General features: G+C 42.4%; 1 protein-coding gene and 1 pseudogene across 4 annotated transcripts in view; both read left to right on the top strand.

Moving 5' to 3' along the window:
- EIF2B3 (eukaryotic translation initiation factor 2B subunit gamma) overlaps nucleotides 1-14,687 on the top strand; it is a 127,534-nt gene that overhangs the window by 74,957 nt on the left and 37,890 nt on the right. For 3 of the 4 annotated variants that reach the window (XM_027612222.2, XM_027612230.2, XM_027612240.2), the window contains exon 6: nucleotides 11,038-11,127. The exons of the other annotated variant lie outside the window; for it this stretch is intronic. In XM_027612222.2, coding sequence (XP_027468023.1) covers nucleotides 11,038-11,127 — 90 coding nt within the window. The remainder of the gene's footprint in view (nucleotides 1-11,037; nucleotides 11,128-14,687) is intronic. 4 annotated transcript variants of the gene reach the window in all.
- On the top strand, nucleotides 5,152-5,636 carry LOC113932811 (annotated as a pseudogene).

The following is a 14,687-nucleotide window of genomic DNA, read 5'->3' as shown; positions in this document are numbered from 1 at the left end:
TAGGAGCCCTTTGTCAGTGGGGCTGTGCGGATTGCTGTCTAGGGTACATCTTGGGAAGGGTCATGAACATTCCAGACCTCAGCAGGTTCCAGCATTCTGGGCTGGAATGACAGGGAGGCTGAGTGGCCGTGTGACCCTGTCTAGGAAGGCTTTGCTGACTCCTGTGTTAATGTTAGACATCGGTCTATGTGATAGTTATTTTTATGTCAATTTGACTAGGCTCTGGTACCCAGTTTTTCAATTAAATGTTAATCTAGGTGTTATTCTGTAGGTATTTTGTAGATGTGGCTAATATAAAAAATCTCTTGATTTTAAGTGTGGGAGACTATCCTGGTTAATCTGGATAGGTCATCCAATCAGGTTTAAAAGACCTTTAAACCTAATCAGGAGGCTTGGCTGGCTCAGTCAGTAGAGCACGCAACTCCTCATCTTGGGGTCATGAGTTTGAACCCCATGTTGGGGGTAGAGATTACTTAATAAATAAAAAATAAATTAAAATGGGTCACCTGGGTGGCTCAGTCAGTTAAGCATCAGCCTTCGGCTCAGGTCATGATTCCAGGGTCCTGGGATTGAGTCCCACATCAGTCTCCCTGGTCAGTGGGGAGCCTGCTTCTCCCTCTGCCTGCCACTCCCCCTGCTTGTGCACTCACACTCTCTCTCTCTGTCTCTCTTTGACAAATAAATAAATAAAATCTTTAAAAATAAATAAATAATAAATTAAATAAACCTAATCAAATCAGAGAACTAATTGTAAGTAATACAGAATCAATTCACGAACCCATCCTTAAGGTTCTGATCTTCCAGGACCACTTCTTTTTTATTTTTATTTTTTAACTAGACTCCATGCTCAATGTGGGGCTTGAACTCATGACCCTGCGATCAAGAGTTGCATGCTCAACTGGAGGGTGTTATGCTGAGTGAAATAAGTCAATCAGAGAAAGACGTGTATCATATGACCTCACTGATATGAGGAATTCTTAATCTCAGGAAACAAACTGAAGGTTGCTGGAGTGGTGGGGGGTTGGGAGGGATGGGGTGGCTGGGTGATAGACATTGGGGAGGGTATGTGCTATGGTGAGCGCTGTGAATTGTGCAAGACTGTTGAATCACAGATCTGTACCTCTGAAACAAATAATGCAATATACGTTAAGAAAAAAAAAGATAGCAGGAGGGGAAGAATGAAGGGGAGTAAATCGGAGAGGGAGACGAACCATGAGAGACGATGGACTCTGAAAAACAGACTGAGGGTTCTAGAGGGGAGGGGGTGGGGGGATGGGTTAGCCTGGTGATGGGTATTAAAGAGGGCACGTTCTGCGTGGAGCACTGGGTGTTATGCACAAACAATGAATCATGGAACACTACATCAAAAACTAATGATGTAATGTATGGTGATTAACATAACAATAAAAAATTTAAAGATTAAAAAAATAAAAAACTTTTTTCTTTTAATTAAAAAATAAAAAAAATTTAAAAAAGGAGTTGCATGCTCTACCAGCTGAGCCAGCCAGGTGCCCCTCTCCTGGACCAGTTCTGGCAGCAATTTTTATATCAGAGAAACAGAACTGCTATGAGCCATGTAGAATAAGGATTTATTATTTAATTGTGGAAACTGGTACGGCAGTTATGCATGCTATTGCTTCTGTGTCTAGTGTTCAGAGTGAGATTGCTATCAGTCAGCCAGACCAACAGTCAGAGAGGAAAGCTGGGTGTGGACAAACAGGAACCCACAAGGACAAACTGGAACCCACACCTCTCTCTCACGACCTTCAGCCTCATTGTGTGGGTGACCTGTAGGAGAAGCTGGCATCCTTCACCACAGAGCTACTCAGTACTTGACTCAGGACTCAAGAGAAGCTGAAGGAAGATATCTGATAGGGTCTGGAGGATCTGTAAGTCTGGATACCACTGCATGCCTACTAGATGAGCTAGCATATCAGTGACATCATGAGCAAGTTGCCACAGTACATGGCACCACCCATTGACATTTAGAACATTACATTTGTGACTGTAGCTTTACCTCTGCCTTTTAAATGTCACATAAAATATCTCTGTGGCCTTCGCTACCTCAGAACCATTCAGAGAAGAGAATTTTGCATAACCTAATTCCAGCCCAGCTTAGGTAATACATACAAAGCCAATATACCATGTGTATGTATTTCTATAAAACAGTAACTTTGCATGGTTTTCTATCACCTAAGAAACAAAATCCAGGGCGCCTGGGTGGCTCAGTTGGTTAAGCGACTGCCTTCGGCTCAGGTCATGGTCCTGGAGTCCTAGGATCAAGTCCCACGTCGGGCTACCGGCTCAGCAGGGAGCCTGCTTCTCCCTCTGACCCTCTCCCCTCTCATGCTGTTTCTCTCTCTCTCTCTCTCTCTCTCTCTCAAATAAATAAATAAATAAAATCTTTAAAAAAAAAAAAAACAAAATCCAAATGCTTTTTTTCATTTTAAACACGGGGCTTGAACTCACAATCCTGAGATCAAGACCTGAACTGAAATCAAGAGTCGGATGCTTAACCAACTAAGCCACCCAGGAACCCCAATCCAAATGCTTTAATATGACATGTAAGCATCATAGAAGGCTTTTCAGGATCAGACCTCTGGCTGCCTCTACAGCTCGAACCTTTATCATTGTATCCTGGAATTTTTTTCATACCTCTTTGCCTTTGTTGACACTAGCCCTTCAATTAAAATATCTTCTTCCTACTTTGCCTGCCTAGCAAGTTTCTCCTCATCTTTCAGAGCCAACCTCCAGCTTCATCCATCCCTGTGAAACCTTACCATATTCTTGCTGTCTTAGACAGCTCATTGCATCTTCTTCTGTACCAGCTCCCTACATTATTATGTATGCCACATTATACTATAAAATGTTTTTTAACGTGTAATCTTGCCTACTAGATTGTGAGCTCCTAAGGGCAACATCCGTTTATTTCAACTCTGTGTCCCTGTTTACCAAGCACAGTACTTGGCCCGTGATAGTAACAATAACAGTTATCAATTAATGAGTGCCTAATGTATGACAAGTACCATGCAACATACTTTGAGTAATTTCTAATCATCCTAATAATTCTGTAGTAGGTAGGCAATATGATCAATCTCCACGTTTGTTGAATAAAATTAATATATTATCTAAGATTAAAAATTGCGATCATTTTCTAACATTCTCTTAAGGCAGTGGAACTTTTCTTTAAGTGAAATTTTATGTAGAAGCCTAAGACCTAAAACATAGAACATGAGGGTATTCTGATTCAGGTTTCCTGTAGTTTTCTGAAGCACCTCTACAAAACTCTGGAACTTCGAAGTACAATACTTCGTTTCATAAGAAGGAAACTGGCATGAAGAAGGATTGTGCCATATGTAGTGGCAAGATGAAATCTGGAACCCTGACTTTCAGTCCAGTGCTACACCAAGCTGCCTTTTAACTGATTTAGTTCACTATTAAGTCAATGATATCATTACAGAATAAAAGTCGTCCATAGTCTTAATATACTGAATATGCTAGAGATATAGGAGATGATTCTGTTATATACCTCTACCTTTACCTGTACATGTAACCTGAGACCTACTTTCTTTATTTATTTTTAAGTAGTTCTTTGCCCAATGGGGGGCTTGAACTCACAACCGCAAAATCAGTACTCACATGCTCTACCGACTGAGCCAGCCAGCCACCGGAGATCTACTTCCTTAAGAATAAAGATCAAAATCCTTAACGTGGCCTAAACCTCTGTAAGCTTCATCTTGCGCCTCTCCTCATCTTGTTTTGTGTGCTTTATCCGTATGGAGCACCTTTAGTTCCTCACCCTCACCAACCTGCCTCAAGGTCTGGGTACCTACTGTTTTCTCTGCCAGAATGCCCATCTCAGTTTCTCCACCCCTTTCACCTGGCTAACTTCTGCTCATCCTTCAAGTCTAAGCTTAAAGGAAAGTTTCCCATCATCTTCCAGCCTGGGCAAGGTCCCTTGTTATATGGTTCCATAGTATTCCGTGCTTGCCATTCATTTATTTTTATTTTTTTTAAAGATTTATTTATTTTTTTGAGAGTGAGAATGAGAGAGAGAGAGAGAATACATGAGAGCGGGGAGGGTTAGAGGGAGAAGCAGGCCCCTCACCGAGCAGGGAGCCCAATGCGGGACTCGATCCCGGGACTCCAGGATCATGACCTGAGCCGAAGGCAGCTGCTTAACCAACTGAGCCACCCAGGCGCCCCTTGCCATTCATTTATTGTACACTTAGAATAATTACACTGTGCACTTCATACAACTTTAATATGCATTTTATTCACTGCTGTATCCCCAGTGTTTGGCACATGGTAGGTATTCAGTGAATGTAAGCTATAGACTGTCACTCCTAGAGGAGTGAATTGATTGCTTTTAACATGGACAAAAATAATTTCCTTTTGTTTTTCGGTCAGTACAATGAGGAGCAGCCCTTAGAACTCTAAAGAACTCTTCCAGCTCTGGAAGCCTCTGTCTACTACTTTGAGTCTGGGGCTTTCACTTCAATACAACTGCTTTTCCTGGTTGGGGCCTGAGCCCCAACAGTGCCATAACCACTCTGCTGCAGGCCAACCTTTGGTTTGGAACTCCTTATGCACACCTGATGATAACAGTCTGTCACTCCTACCACTTACAGTGCCACTAAGATCAGGCATTTGGGGTGGTCTGGCAAGTAAGTGCCTTCCTATAAAATAGCTACCAGGTAGTTATGCAACAGGTGCTTGCCTCAGAATCTGTCTCATTAGAATTATAGATGGAGGGGCGCCTGGGTGGCTCAGTCGTTAAGTGTCTGCCTTCGGCTCAGGTCATGATCACAGGGTCCTGGGATCGAGCCCCGCATCGGGCTCCCTGCTCTGCGGAAGCCTGCTTCTCCCTCTCCCACTCTCCCTGCTTGTGTTCCTGCTCTGGCGCTCTCTCTCTCTGTCAAATAAATAAAATCTTAAAAAAAAAAAAAAAGAATTATAGATAGCTACTTCTGAGCAACCTTGGTCTCTAGTTTATTTTAAACTGTAATGATTAGGCATGCAGCTGCCACGGAGTGGACACCAGGTCTGTGCCCACTGTCTCCCTTCCCCACTTTCTTCCTGCATTTCCCACTCCATCCTCTGCCCTCCCAACACTGCCCACCCCAAAGAACTGCCCAGAGCTCCTCGGAAGACCAGGTGGTTATTCTGCTGGAAAACAGAAGAGTACTTCTTGTGTAAAAAGTATGCTTCCCAAGGTCAAGCACCACCTAAATGATGATGATGTCACTGGTTCTGTGAAAAGTGAAAGGAGAAGTCTTTTGGAAGATGATTCAGATGAAGAAGTGGACTTTTTTCTAAGGGGACCATCTGGGCCAGGATCTGGACCTAGAAGTGATGAAATTAAGCATGTTCAGAATGAAGTGGATGAAATTATTGATGTCATGCAAGAAAATATTACAAAGATAAAAGAATCCTGTTAGGTCATTTAATTCTCTCCATCCTCTATGTGATATAGAAAGCTTATTGGATAATGCAGCTGCTTTTAGCAACAGGTCCAAACAACTTCGAAGGAAATGGGGTGGCATGGATGCAAAATAAAAGCCATCATGGCTTTGGGTGCTGTTATCTTTCTGCTAGTGATTAGCATTCGTATAGTCGTGAAATACCATACTTGATTTGATGACAGAGATCTTCATTATACAAAATCTGGGACAACAATAAGAAAAGACTGCTGCAGGGGCGCCTGGGTGGCTCAGTCAGTTAAGTAAGCATCTGCCTTCAGCTCAGCTCATGATTGAGCCCCAAGTCAGGATCCCTGCTCAGCAGAGAATCTGCTTCTCCCTCTCACTCTGCCCCTGCTTGTGTGCTCTTTCTCTTGCTCTCTCTCTCAAATAAATAAATAAAATCTTAAAAAAAAAAAAAGATTGCTGCATAATTTAAATGAAACCTATGTATATAACTTTCAAAACTTCTTTTTCAAGAAGCTGAGGCAGGTATCACTTCAAAATGGAGCATTGAGAATGTCCAGTTATCTTCTTCCCTTCTAACAAAAGGGAACTTTTATTTATTTTTTAAAGATTTTATTTATTTGAGAGAGAGCACGAGGGGGGGGCAGAGGGAGAGGGAGAAGCAGACTCCCCACTAAGCAGGAAGCCCTATATAGGGCTCTTAGTCCCGGGACCCTGGGATCATGACCCGAGCCAAAGGCAGGCGCTTAACCAACTGAGCCACCCAGGTGTCCCAAAAGGGAACTTTTATTTTTTAAGAACATTTTTTTTTTTTTAGATTTTATTTATTTGACAGAGAGAGACACAGTGAGAGAGGGAACACAAGCAGGGGGAGTGGGAGAGGGAGAAGCAGGCTTCCCGCTGAGCAGGGAGCCCAAAAAGGGGCTCGATCCCAGGACCCTGGGTTCATGACCTGAGCCAAAGGCAGACACTTAACGACTGAGCCACCCAGGCACCCCCAAAAGGGAACTTTTAAATAATTATGTTTAAGGCAAAGATAACCAGCCTAGAGGCGCCTGGGTGGCTCAATCAGTTAAGCCTCTGACTCTTGATTTCGGCTCAGGTCATGATCTCAGGGTCGTGAGATCTGGCACTGCGTCATGGAGCCTGCTTAAGATTTTCTCTCTCCCTCGCCCTTTGTTCCCCTCCCCTGTCCCTGCTGATGCATGCAAGCGTGCATGTGCTCTAAAATCAGTGTAAAAAAAGATGTACAGGGACACCTCGGTGGCTCAGTCAGTTAAGTGTCTGCCTTCAGCTCAGGTCATGAGCCCGGGGTCCTGGGATTGAGTCCCGCATCGGGCTCCCTGCTCCGTAGGGAGTCTGCTTCTCCCTATTCCTGCCGCGCCCCCTGCTTGTGCTCTCTCTCTTTCTAACAAATAAATAAAATCTTTAAAAAGAAAGATAGAAAGAAAGATGTGCAAATGGCTAATAAGCACATGAAAAGATTCTCAACGTCATTAGTCACTAGAGAAATGTGAATTTAAACCACGGTGAAATACTACTTCACACCCACTAGAATGGCTATAATCAAAAAGATAGAAAAGGCAAATCTGTAGAGACAAAAGGCAGGTTGCTGATTGCCTGAAACTGAGGGTGAGAAAGGGGAATTGATTGGTTGTATTGTCAGGTAAGATTTTATTCAGATGATAGAAATGTTCTATAACAGGATTGTGGTGGTAGTTGTACAGCTGTACAAATTTTCTAAAAACAATTCAGTTGTACACCTGAAATACGTCAATTTTATGATATATAAATTATACTTCAATAAACAAACTGATGGTTGCCAGAGGGAGGTGAGTAGAGGGATGGGTAAAATGGGTGATGGGGATTAAAGAGTACACTCATCATGATGAGCACTGAGTAATGTATAGAACTGTTGAATCACTATATTGTACACCTGAAACTGATATAACACTGTATGTTAACTATACTGGAATTAAAATAAAAAAAATTTTTTTTAATTATGCTTCCAGGGGGCACCTGGGTGGCTCAGTTGGTTAAGTGTCAACTCTTGATTTCAGCACAGGTCATGATCTCAGGATCCAGAGATCTAGCCCCTGCGTCAGGTCCCACACTCAGCAGGGAGTCTGCTTAAGATTCTCTCTCTCCCTCTGCCCCTCCCCTCCCTTGCATGCTCTCTTTCTAAAATAAATAAGTAAATCTTTGGGATGCCTGGGTGGCTCAGTTGTTAAGCGTCTGCCTTCGGCTCAGGTCATGATCCCAGGGTCCTGGGATCAAGCCCCGCATTGGGCACCCTGCTTGGCCAGGAGCCTGCTTCTCCCTCTCCCACTCCCCCTGCTGTGTTCCCTCTCTAGCTGTCTCTCTCTCTCTGTCAAATAAATAAATAAAATCTTTAAAAAAATTGTTATAATTATTTCACCTATTGGTTTTGTTCCTTGCCTTAAAAATTGATATTCCTGTTTTTAAGATCATAAAAACATGCTTTATTTCTCTCAAAATTTTAAACATTACAAAATCAAATTCTAAAATCTGCAGCTTTTTAAAAAATATGTCTATAAAAATAACCCAAATATATTCTTTATGTTCCCGATGGCTCTATTGTTTTAGGTTTCCTAGACTTTTGTATCTTTGTCCATTATCTGTTCCACTTTCCCAAGATCTTCTTTTCTTCTCTATTCCCTATTTCTTTTTTTAATAATAGACCATTTTAATGGCATTTTAAAAATTCTTTCTGTGTTAGAAGAAAGGAAGAAAAAACCTGTGGGAGCTTTTCAAAGGTATGATAGACTCAAGATTTTTTTTATACCATTTGTCTGAGCTCTTATTTTTATCATTGGAAGGACTCTCACAAGTTTTTCATATATTTTATTTTTTATTGTAATGGACTTTTCTGTGGTTGGCAAATTATATTTTTTAAAAAATTTTAAGGGCTGCCTGGGTGGCTCAGTCAGTTAAGTGTCTGCCTTCAGCTCAGGTCATGATCCCCGGGGTCCTGGGATCGAGCCCCGCATCGCTTCTCTCTCTGCCTCTCTGCCTGCAGCTCCCCTTGCAGCTCCAACTTGGCCAGCTGAGCCTCCCAGGCACCCTATTTATTCAAACTCTTAAGTTATTACTTTCCTGTGTGTATAATATAAGTTGACCTCAGCTATAAAAATAAGAGTAATATATCTACCTTGTGAGGTAGTTATGAGAATTAATATAGGTAGAATGTGTTGAATGATTCAAGGAATTTGTAAACTAAGGGACTGAACAGGAGAGTGTAACTTTCTAAATTGGTTAGATCAAGGGAGAGGATTATCAAGGTATGAACTTCATTTTTTTTTTAAGATTTTATTTATTTATTTGAGAGAGAGAGAGAGTATGAGCTGGGGAGGGGAGACAGAGGGATCAGCAGACTCCCCACTGAGCAGGGAGCCCAATGCGGGGTTCCATCCCAGAACTGTGGGATCATGACCTGAGCCCAAGGCAGACGCTTTAACTGACTGAGCCACCCAGGCACCCGTAGGGTGTGGACTTCAGATGAAACCCTGGCACCACAAAGTAACCACATTCACATTTGTAAAATTCTGTTTCCTCAAGAACTTTTTAGTACTCAAGAATCTAAAATTGGGAAGTACTGGGCGCCTGGGTGGCTCAGTTGGTTAAGCGACTGCCTTGGGCTCAGGTCATGATCCTGGAGTCCCAGGATCGAGTCCCTCATTGGGCTCCCTGCTCAGCGGGGAGTTTGCTTCTCCCTCTGACCCTCCCCCCTCTCATGTGCTTTCTCTCTCTCAAATAAATAAATAAAATTTAAAAAAATAAAATAAAATTGGGAAGTACTTTCGACTTTCTTCATCCTAATTGTATACATTAATTGGCTTGTGGGAGCAGGGGAGCAGGTTATGAGTGTGGGGTCCTAAGTCTGACAACTCTGTTGCTCTTAGAGAAGCATGTTGTCCCCCTCTCCCAATCTCCCAAAAGAGTGGAAGCCCAGGGTGTCGCACCTTAACTTACTTGATAAATTATTTCTAGGGTATCTAGATCTCATGAGAATAATTTTCCTTCAAACTGTAAGCCAGTCAAAGCAAAGTAACACAACATAGAAGAAGGATGACAACCAATAGCGATGGTTAGAATCTCTATTTTTCTACCTGCTTCTCCCCTTCTCTCCTTCAGCTGCCTATTTTTATTAAATAAAATGACCTTGGACATTATAAGCATGGCATTTCTTTTTTTTTTTAAGATTTTATTTATTTATTTGACAGAGAACACAAGCAGGGGGAGCTGCAGAGAGAGGGAGAAGCAGGCTCCCCACTGAGCAGGGAACCCGATGTGGGGCTCGATCCCAGGACCCCTGGATCATGACCTGAGCTGAAGACAGATGCTCAACCTACTGAGCCACCCAGGCGCCCCTAAGCATGGCATTTCTTAAGGCTAAAATCAAAATGGCAAACTAAAATAGACAGCAGCTGGGCGCCTGGGTGGCTCAGTTGGTTAAGTGACTGCCTTCGGCTCAGGTCATGATCCTGGAGTCCCAGGATCAGGTCCCGCATCGGGCTCCCTGCTCAGCAGGGAGTCTGCTTCTCCCTCTGACCCTCTTCCCTCTCATGCGCCTATCTCTCATTCTCTCTCAAATAAATAAATAAAATCTTTAAAAAATAATAATAAAAAAATAAAACAGAGAGCAACTAAGCAGAACTTTAATTTGACCTAATTCATTCGTTTGTTTATTCAACAGCTATTTTTTAAACATATTCTCTGTGTGAGGTATGATGCTAAGAGCTAAGGCTGTAAAGATAAATCTCTGCCTTCAGGGAACTCCCAGTCTAGTGGGAGAAAGAGCCAAGTAAGTAGGCTATTACTTACTGGGTGATAACTTATCTGATAGAGGTGGGCACCCAGTGCTGTGGGAGCATAAACTCGGGTTGTCAGTGAAGGTTTCCTGGAGGAAGTATATCTGGGGAAAGTCCTGATGAATACATGAGAGTAGGGAGTTAGTGAGTATTCATAGAATTTTACTTCATCTTCTATGAAATGGACTAATACATGCCAAATCCTGGGAGAAAGCATGGCTGAAGTATGATCTGCAAGAAGTAGGGCAGTTGAAGTAAAAGCAGGAAAATGTTAGTTATAAGAATTTTGAGGGGCACCTGGGTGGCTCAGTCGGTTAAGTGGCCTACTCTTGATTCTGGTTCAGGTCATGATCTCAGGGTCCTGGGATCAAGCCCTGTGTTATGCTGTACACTCAGCGGGGAGTCTGCTTCAGGATTCTCTCCCTCTGCCCTTCCCCCTGCTCGTGCTCTCATACTCTCTCTCTGTCTCTAAAATAAATAAATCTTAAAAAAAAAAAAATTGTGAGTAGGAGTTTGTGATAGAAGAAGATGACTTGTCAGTGATTTGATGGTTCACGTAAAGGCCTGATAAAGTGTGAGGTAGGGTTTCTATAAAAAGAAGGCCTTTTCTGTGGTAGGATCAGAACTGGTATCCACCATCTTGGTCTCCCCAGAGTAGGAGACCAGTGGGGATCATGGCTTTGACCCTTATAAACTTCTTAATGCCTACTACCTAATAATAGGATAGAACCCATGTTACTTGATTGTGAGCCCCTTCTCTCTTATTGTTTTTGCAGGCACCCTAGAATACATTTCCACACAGGCCTTGTGGACGCCCATCTCTACTGCTTGAAAAAATACGTTGTGGACTTCCTAATGGAAAATAAGTAAGAAAGAGGGAGGTGGAGTCAAACTCACAGTGTTTAAACTACCTTGGTTCTTATTAACAGTTTTAAACCTTGATGATGTTAGATAGCTGGTTCATATAAATAACAATTGATTCTTGCCTTTATTTAAAAAAAAAATGAAATTGTGTTATCTAAATACTGTTATTTTGTATCAGAGTCCCCTGCTTATATTTTTGGGGCCTGTGTTATAATAAACCAACAAAATATTTTTGTAAAACTGATGTAACCTATGATGCCTCTTTCTGCACAGTTCCAGGCTCTTCTTACTTCCTTCCGCAAGGTTGAGCTCCCTAGCTCTATTGCTGTTTTGTCTCCAAGCAGGTGTCCTTCCCCTAGGCAGTTATCCTATAGGTGGGCCCTCTTAGCAAAGGTTCAGAGACTTACCCAAGAAGAGGGAGAAAAAAGTTTCCCTCCAATTTTGGAAAAGTCCACTTCACTGAGTGGTCTTTCATGAATGCAGAGAAACAAAATTTGATACTTTCTCTGATTTTGCTTTGAGAACAGAATTGTGAACCTTAAATACTTTCCACAGATCTGTCTGACAGATCCCAGGACTTGGGTTTCCAGAGAAAAAAACCTCCTCTGAGGTTGATCTCAAGGATTTTTTTATAGTAAATACAGTTAGAGTCCTCAGAGAAACAGGTAGGAAAAGATTTAATAACTGTGTGGTTAAGAAGAGGAGCAGCTAGTCTCCCTTGATGGCTGCTGAATAAGTTTCTACCTTGAATAGCACTGATGGACTGGAAAGCAAGTAGGCTGGCGCCGCAGCAGCAAGTTCCTCAGACCAGCTGAGGAAGAGAGTCTGAGAACCTGAGTTTGAATGCTAGCATGGCTTTGACTGATAGACTTGGATATATACAGGAATATTATAATAGGGGAAGAGGAAGTGTTCCTTTGTGCCCAATTTTTTTCTTATAGCATCCTAACCCTCACCCTTGACTACACCTGCTAAACACCCCCAGGAAGACCCGTGTAGAACCAATGGTAAAAAATCATTTGGACTCCTGGAAAACTTTTCCAGGGATTATTTCTCTATTTCCTTACCCTAGGACACCCTGTTGCCCTGCTCCCCTCTGACTTACTATTCTGTTTTATCATTCAGTCAACAAGTATTTATTAAGTGCCTGTGATGAGGCAGGCATTGTGCTAGGTCAACTGCAGGATCAATGGTAAATAAGCAGATGTGGGCCCTGCCCTCAGGAAGTTTGCAGCCTAAGCTCCAGGGTAGATTGCGGAGACTTTGCTTTTTATTTTTTTATTTTTTTTTTTTTTAAGATTTTATTTATTTATTTGAGAGAGAGAATGAGATAGAGAGAGAGCATGAGAGGGGAGAGGGTCAGAGGGAGAAGCAGACTCCCCGCTGAGCAGGGAGCCCGATGCGGGACTCGATCCGGGGACTCCAGGATCATGACCTGAGCCGAAGGCAGTTGCTTAACCAACTGAGCCACCCAGGCGCCCCGAGACTTTGCTTTTTAAATAGCAAGGAAACTTACGCCAAGATTAGACGGTAATTCAGTCTTTTCCAGTCACCAGTCCAGGCTCTCTGTATTCCAAAAATGAAGTTAACTTGGGGTGCCTGGGTGACTCAGATGGTTAAGCGTCTGCCTTAGGCTCCGGTCATGGTCCCAGGGTCCTGGGATTGAGTCCCCTGTCAGGTTTCCTGCTCCGTGGGGAGCCTACTTCTCCCTCTGCCTCTCTCTCTCTCTCTCTCTGTGTCTCTCATGAATAAATAAATTAAAACTTTAAAAAAAAAAGGAAGTTAGCTCTTGGCCTTTAAGGGCATGTTTTTTATTCTCAAGTGAAAATGAAGCCCTGTGAAGTAGGCCCTGTGATGTGTTGGGAGAGAATGCAATGGTGGTAGAAATTTTTTTTTTTTTTAACTACTTACTAGGGCAAACTTCACACAAAGCCAAAAGCAGAGAAAGTAATGTAATGAACTCCCTGAATCCATCGCACAGGTTCGACAAGTATCAGTTCATGGCCAGTCTTGTTTTATATGTGCCACCACCCATCTCTCCACTGTCATGCCAGATTATTTTAAAGCAAGTCATTTTGATGTAATTTCATCTGTAATTATTTCAGTTGTTATTATCTATAAATATCTGCATATGTATCTGTAAAATATAAAGTCTTTTTATCTTTTAAACAAATACCTCAATGACATTATAACACCTTAAAAAACAAAAAACTAACATGCTCCTTAATACTACCAAATGGGACTTTAGCTTTTGGTGCCTGAATATATAGACAGTTTTGCACCAGAGCTAGCTTCATCCTAGCTGCTGTAGTTCCTTTGTAACTCATTAGGCCACCAGGTAGCTGTTCCCACACCTGGCAAGTGTAGCACAGCGGTATGGGCCTTGAGGACAAGACTTAATTTGGTGATTCTGTGGCTCATGGCCAGAAGCTCTGCCAAATGGGACTTTCCCAGAGCCTGCTGCAATAGAGAATGATACAGAGCCTCAGCTCAAACTACCTCCCCATCTCAGGATCTGTTAAAGAGACCCTTATCTCTTCATCACCCCCCCCGCCCCGCCCCCTCTACCTGTCAGAGTCATTAGGACTAAAGGCATTATATTGAAAAGTGATAAATTTCAATGTATTAGGAAAAGTATAAAGGTACAACAGGACAAATTAGAATGGTACTCAAGAGAGATTCTTTATTCCTAGCTGGAATAGTGGAGGTCTTGTCTCAAAGTTGTGAGAGATGGACCTGAATAGGTTGGTAGGGGCAGCATGTAGAAGGCTTTGAAAGCTTAACAGGGAGATACAGATCTTCAAACAGAATAGTCCCTTTTGGAATGAGCCATGGTACAACCTGGCAGGAGAACATAGACCATGCTGGATGGGAAAGAGACTCCTTCAAGGTAAGTAGGAAGCTTATAATTATCTGGTTATGAAATGATGACTCCTTGAGGGATGGAAGGCAAGAGGTAAACCTGGTAGGCACAGCTTCAAGAAAGGACACTTGAGCAATCTCCTGCTGTCTTTCACCTGTGAAAGTCAACATTTTTGCCCTGTGTTTGGTGTGTGGGGGGGGGTTGTTTTTCAGTTGTTTACATGTTAATGTCTTCCACCCGAATTCTTTTGAGATTAGATACCTACTTGGATTGCTAATGCATTCAATATATGCTTGGTGAATGGGATGGGAAGAGATGTGATGATAGTTCAGACAGCAGAAGTAATGTGATAGATAGATCAGTAACATCAGTAGTGGAAGAAGAGATGAGGGTTTCTATAGTTGACCAAGTAGAAAAGCTATAAAGAAAGCTGTGGAGAAAAGAAAACCTGCACTCTCTTTGACAAGAGAAGTTTAGTAACTGAGCTGTGTGACCTTGGATGGATGTCTACTTTTCTGAACCTCACTTTTCTCATCTGAAAATTAAGGATAATAGTACCTGGCCCATATGGTTGTTGTTGAAAATACTTGTAAAGAACTGAGAGCAGGGAAGCCTCTGTGGCTTAGTCAGTTAAGTGTCCAGCTCTTGATCTCAGCTCAAGCCTTGATCTCATGAGTTCAAGCCCTGTGTTGGGCTCCA

The sequence above is a fragment of the Zalophus californianus genome, chromosome 4 (assembly GCF_009762305.2).
Source record: "Zalophus californianus isolate mZalCal1 chromosome 4, mZalCal1.pri.v2, whole genome shotgun sequence".
Classification (NCBI taxonomy): domain Eukaryota; kingdom Metazoa; phylum Chordata; class Mammalia; order Carnivora; family Otariidae; genus Zalophus; species Zalophus californianus.
This window is presented reverse-complemented; position numbering and strand designations above follow the sequence as displayed.